This window comes from Molossus molossus, unplaced genomic scaffold (genome assembly GCF_014108415.1).
Source record: "Molossus molossus isolate mMolMol1 unplaced genomic scaffold, mMolMol1.p scaffold_m16_p_9, whole genome shotgun sequence".
NCBI lineage: Eukaryota > Metazoa > Chordata > Mammalia > Chiroptera > Molossidae > Molossus > Molossus molossus.
The window spans coordinates 104,362,739-104,368,865 of record NW_023425403.1 but is presented as its reverse complement, the minus strand read 5'-3'; the positions used below and the strand labels follow the sequence as shown (position 1 = coordinate 104,368,865).

The following is a 6,127-nucleotide window of genomic DNA, read 5'->3' as shown; positions in this document are numbered from 1 at the left end:
CTCGTGCTGCATCTGCTGGGTGAGTCAGGTCTTACAGATAATCCGATAATCCTCACTAGGCAGAAGGCTGAGCAAAGGTCATGCAAACAACGTATTTTTCACAGTTTCCGCCTTTTGTGAGCTTTTACCTTTACCCTTTGAAACGTTACTAACCCTTTCACTAAGAGATGTGCGAGCTTCAGAGGACTGGTCTGTATGTGTGTGATATATATATTTATAAATATATGTGTGTGTGTATATATATGTATATGTGTATATATGTTTATAAACGTGTGTGTGTGTGTGTGTGTGTGTGTGTAATGGGCAAAAGTGGGTTTGCAGTTATCTGTAACTCGAAAGAATGTCCCTCACAGCTGTAACCCTCCCTTTGCCCACCCCTGTGTACGGAGTGGTGCAAAGTCCAGCATCCCTGGATGGAGAGCATCCCTGGGTGGAGAGCATCCCAGGGTGGAGAGCATCCCAGGGTGGAGAGCATCCCAGGGTGGAGAGCACCCCCAGGTGGAGAGCATCCCCAGAGGGAGAGCACCCCCGGAGGGAGAGCACCCCCGGAGGGAGAACATCCCCGGAGGGAGAGCACCCCCGGGTGGAGAGCACCCCCGGGTGGAGAGCACCCCCGGAGGGAGAGCATTCCTGGGGGGAGAGCACCCCCGGGTGGAGAGCACCCCCGGAGGGAGAGCACCCCTGAAGGGAGAGCATTCCCAGGGGGGAGAGCACCCCCGGAGGGAGAGCACCCCCGGAGGGAGAGCATCCCCGGAGGGAGAGCACCCCCGGGTGGAGTGCGTCCCCAGAGGGAGAGCATCCCCAGGGGGAGAGCACCCCTGGAGGGAGAGCATCCCTGGGGGGAGAGCATCCCTGGGGGGAGAGCATTCCTGGGGGGAGAGCACCCCCGGGTGGAGAGACCCCCGGAGGGAGAGCACCCCCGGGTGGAGAGACCCCCGGAGGGAGAGCACCCCCGGAGGGAGAGCATTCCCAGGGGGAGAGCACCCCCGGAGGGAGAGCATCCCTGGGGGGAGAGCATCCCTGGGGGGAGAGCTTCCCTGGAGCGAGAGCACCCCCGGGTGGAGAGCACCCCCAGAGGGAGAGCATCCCTGGGGGGAGAGCACCCCTGGAGAGAGAGCACCCCTGGAGGGAGAGCATTCCCAGGGGGAGAGCATCCCCAGAGGGAGAGCATTCCCAGGGGGAGAGCACCCCCGGAGGGAGAGCATCCCTGGGGGGAGAGCATCCCTGGGGGGAGAGCTTCCCTGGAGCGAGAGCACCCCCGGGTGGAGAGCACCCCCAGAGGGAGAGCATCCCTGGGGGGAGAGCACCCCTGGAGAGAGAGCACCCCTGGAGGGAGAGCATCCCCGGGGGGAGAGCATCCCCGGAGGGAGAGCATCCCCGGGTGGAGAGCACCCCTGGAGGGAGAGCACCCCTGGAGGGAGAGCATCCCCGGGTGGAGAGCATCCCTGGAGGGAGAGCATCCCTGGAGGGAGAGCATCCCCGGGTGGAGAGCACCCCTGGAGGGAGAGCACCCCTGGAGGGAGAGCACCCCCGGGTGGAGAGCACCCCTGGAGGGAGAGCATCCCTGGAGGGAGAGCAGTGCTCTGAGAATCTGCTAAGGAATGCGTGTGCCCTGGACTGATTGACCAGGTGCCCTCCCCTGTCAGGCTGCCAGTGAGCCACCAGCCTCCCCCAAGGCCTGTGGGGACTCAAAGTTAGCCCTATAACCTAGCTTCTGTTTCTGAAATGTCGTTTCTCTCAGGACGTTGGCGCCTGCTGGTCACTTCCTCCTCTTCCCCTGCTTTCTCAGTGTCTGAAATTCTCTCAGCTGGGCCCCAAGACCAGCCTGGGGCACCCTCCCCCCAGCTCAGGTTGCTCCCTCTGCTGTAACACCCACCTCCTCACCGCCCGCATCACAGTTCAAAGCAAAACTTTGTCAGGGAAACGCGTCTAGCAACCAGCACACGGTTATGAAAGAAGGCGAAGCTGTGGCCAGTTTATTATCACCTTCATTAAGGAACAGAATGGCTTCTCTGCACACTCAAAAGAATTATTGTAGCAAGAAGATCATTTAAAAATTGCATTCAGTATCTAACAGAAATTAACAAGAAACGAGTCTAAGAAATGGGAATGGTTAAATAGTTGTGATAAAGTTATATAGTGGAATTACTCTATGACCATTAAAAATAGTATGCTTTTGAAGATAAATGACAAAGGAAATGCACACAATAAAAATTAACAAAGATACATAACAATTTAAACTATGATCTGACTCTAGGTAAAATAAAATACATAGATAGTGGCTACCTTAGAGTGGTGACATTACAGGTAACATTTTTTACATATAGTTTGTGTCTTAAAAATTTTTTTACAATGAATATATATTACTCTTATAATCAGAAAAATATATACATAAAATAAACTATGATTCTCTAGTTTCCAGTTTTAATGAGTCCAATCTTTAAAAGATTAACCCAAAAGCTTATCTTTCATGGCAAAAAATCACACCGCCTCTGAAGATGATACATAATGCAGTACAGTGTGTCTTACCCACTGCCGTGCTCTGCCAGCAACATTAGCCATTCCTGAGCCCGTGTCGGTTCATCTTGCCTGACACGGTGTTGGCTCATCTATAAAAAGCATTAAGATCATCTACAGCTGTAGTGTAATAGATTTCCCTGTCTGAAAATTAGCAAGACTTGTGTAGGGGCCTCGGAGGGCAAGACCTGACATTTTCTGGAAATCAGCAGCATATTTCAGTGTGAAAATTCAAAGCAAAACTAGTTCAAAGCTAGTTCCACAGAAGTAGCAGCAAAAATTAATAACCTGGACCTCAGCAATCACAAAAGAAAATTTTCCAGTGCTATCAGATTAGATGCCTTTGAATCTATTAAGAACATTTAAAACTCAACTCAGAGAAATTATGGCAGATTCTAAAGAGCAGAAAGTGAAGTCATTCTTCACAGGATGAGTTGTTATTTTGTTCTTATTCCCTCAAGAAAGGTCACCTCATTCATTCCAACATCTGTTCTAACATGAAAGGGTTTATAATCAAATTAATCATAATGTTGCTCATCATGCGTACTTTTTATTCCTTACCTCCTCCTAGAGCTCCTGCAGCGTAATGCACTCCCACTCGCTCTGTGCTTCCTGAAGACCCCAGCATCTCGTGAGTCATGTTTACTTTTCTGCACACATTCAGTGAAGGTTCCCTATGAGCAGACCCTCTACAAGGCCCAAGGACACAAAGCCTTCAAGGACCCAGGGTTTAGAGAACACCTTGAAAGTCACATAAAAATGTCATTTGCCCTGCTAAGTATATCATTAACCAGGTATGCAAATTAACTTTGGCAGCACCTAACAGAAACACTGCTAACCATTTCATCCTAGAGCCTTTGCCATCTCTCCTCCATTCTGTCATCTTCTCTTCCAAGGGAGACTTGGTTAACAGAGCCCACCAGGCATATCGTGGCAGTTGTGAGATGGTTACTTGGGACTAACTTTGTATTCTAACACTTACAATTATTACTGTAAGTAAACATTATATTTAGGAAGGGGCACAGATAAACAATACCCTAATCTTGTCATTACATTTCTGTAGAAATGTTGCAGAATGGTTCCCATTTCTCATGCTTTCGTTACACGATGTTGTAGAAATGATGGCCCTGTCTGTTTTTTATCACCCTCAAAAAGAAACAAATCCAGGCACTATTCACATTGTTCAATATTTTACAATCACCTGTGCTTATTTGAAAATCTGTCATATGTCACAGAAAAGTTTTGTAGAAATCAGACATATGAAATCTATAGCTTCACAACACTGACAACTGCAAATGGTTAACAATTCATGTGTGCGTAATTATTTCAAAATAGGTGAACAGAAAAATGTTCAGAGCTATTTATAATGTCTCCTGCCTTTCTTAGAGTAGTAAAAAATAAGAGAAAGCGAAATAATAAAAGCAAAGAGGAGGAAAGCTAGGAAAGCTAGTAACATCTTTCGGGTGTGGAAGAAGCTACACTCAGTGCACAGGGCGAGTTCTTCCGGACAGACTCTGCCCAGGGCTCCGGGGCCCGGGAAGCCGTTGCTGTCGATCATTCTCCGGTAATGCTTCACGGACGGTTTGGGCTCCCACTGACCGGCAGCGTGACGGTAGAGGCCAAACCTCGGAGCTGTGCGGTCGGTAAATGAATACACAAAGTAGCCGCGGAGGTTGACCCCGTCCAGTATGTAAGCTGGAAAACAAAAAACAGGCGAACAGTTACTAAAATATTTTGCACACAAGACTTCTTTTATCCTCACCCAGGACACTTTTGCATTTATCTTCAGATAGAGAGGGAGGGAGGGAGAGAGAAACATGGATGTGAGAGAGACACATCGAGTGGTGGCCACATGACCCAACCAGGGCCGGGACAAACTGCAACCCAGCTCCGTGCCCTCCGCGGAACCGAACCGGGGACTCTGGTCCGGGCCGACGCTCTAACCGCCGAGCCAACCGGCCAGGGCTTGCACACAGCACTTTACCTTCACGTGGCCTTGGTGCCTCGGGGAAATTTTCAACACCATTTAATAAAACTTCAGATTAAATTGCATTTAATCAGAAAAGACTTCTTTCAGAGAAAGACAAGCAGGCAAGTCTCAAGGCAAACACTGAGCTACATGTACACCGTTGGCTCTACGTAAGGAGACCTGCTACGAGGGCCGTGGGTTCATCGTCACGTGCTGGCAGCAGGTCCGATGCGGGGCGTCTGGCGGTGGGGGACAGCGTAGCCCGCGCCCAGCGCGGGGCCCGGGCTGTCCGCCTGCACTTGGGTTAAACGCAGTCCTGTGCGTCTGGGGAGACTGCCGTCCTCGGAGGCTCCGTGTGGCAAGGGGCGGACAGCGCTGCTCTCCGGAACGGGAACGTGCCTCCGGCAACGCGGCAGGAGTCTCCGGGTCCTTACCTTTGAGAGCCTCGTTTGCATAGTTGTGCAGGTAGTGCACCCTCAGCCGGTCGTGGCTGGCTTGCGGGTCGTCGTCCACGCCGCTGGAGAGGACGTAGGTGGGGAGGTCTCCGTACTTCCGCTGGAGCCAGCGCAGGGCCTTGCGCAAGCCCCAGGGCACCACGGCCACCTGGTCCGGGGAGTTGAGCCACGTGATGTCCGTCATTTCTTGCACTTGCAGGTAATCGTTATATTTTACGGGATCTTCTTTCTCCCAGTCTACGAGGATGGTGGTGTAGTGGCCTAAAGCCAGAAAGTCGAAGGAACCCCGTATAAGCTTTTTTTCGTCTTCAGTGAAGTAAGGTAGAAGGAAATTGTTCCTCTGGTTCAGCCAGTCCCTCATCACGCGTGGATAATCCCCGGAGCCGAAGATGGGCTCGGCCAGCCAGCCAACGTCGAATTCCAAGACGCGCTCTGCCACGTCGCGGTCCCGGGCGGAGGAGGGGCAGGCGGGCTCCACCCAGTCGGCCTGCAGGGCGATGGAAATCTTCCCCCGCTGCGCGCTTCGGAACCGCGCGTCGTACAGCCGCCAGGCCAGCGCGTGGGCCTTCAGCAGCGTGTGCGCCGCGCTGTAGGTCATGTTCCGCGTGTGCGGCTCGCTCATCGTGATCCAGAACTTGACGTGCGGGCCGAGATCTTGAAAGCACAGCCTGGCGTACTCTGCAAAAGCGAGGGCCGTGTGGGGGTTCTCCCAGGCGCCCCGCTTGGCCAGCGGCTCCGGCAGGCCGTGGTGCAGGGCGGCAGGGCGCCACAGGGCCACCACGGGCGTTATGTTGGCACGCACGAGCTCGCTGGCCATGCAGCGGTAGAAGTGCAGCACCGAGCGGTTGGCCCGGGACGGGTCGCCCAGCGGGAGGATCAGCGCCCAGTCCAGTGCGAAGTGGAAATGCGTCACGTGCATGTCCTGGAGCAGGGCGATCTGGGGCCGGATGGCAGCGAAGTCCACGCAGTAGGGTTTCCTCTTCTTGGTCACAAGGCCATCCACCTTAATGAGCCCCTTAGTGTGGTGGACATCCCACAGGTAAACGTGCGGGTCGGTAAACTGAGACAGGGTAGTGTCGACCTAGGAGGAGCAGAGGGAGCATGAGTACGATTCGCGGACAGGCCTGCACAGCAGTGAGTGCAGCTCCTTCAACGGAACTAGCTAGCGAGATGAGCGAACAGTAAG

The 6,127-nt window shown here is 52.8% G+C and overlaps 1 protein-coding gene across 1 annotated transcript in view; it reads right to left on the bottom strand.

The window, feature by feature from the left end:
* Positions 1-3,874: 3,874 nt before the first annotated feature.
* The window catches only part of KL (klotho), a 45,878-nt gene continuing 43,625 nt past the window's right edge, over positions 3,875-6,127 (bottom strand). Inside the window, exons 4-5 of the mRNA XM_036250230.1 lie at positions 4,921-6,022; positions 3,875-4,212 (exon numbers count right to left, since the gene is read on the bottom strand). Coding sequence (XP_036106123.1) covers positions 3,875-4,212; positions 4,921-6,022 — 1,440 coding nt within the window. The remainder of the gene's footprint in view (positions 4,213-4,920; positions 6,023-6,127) is intronic.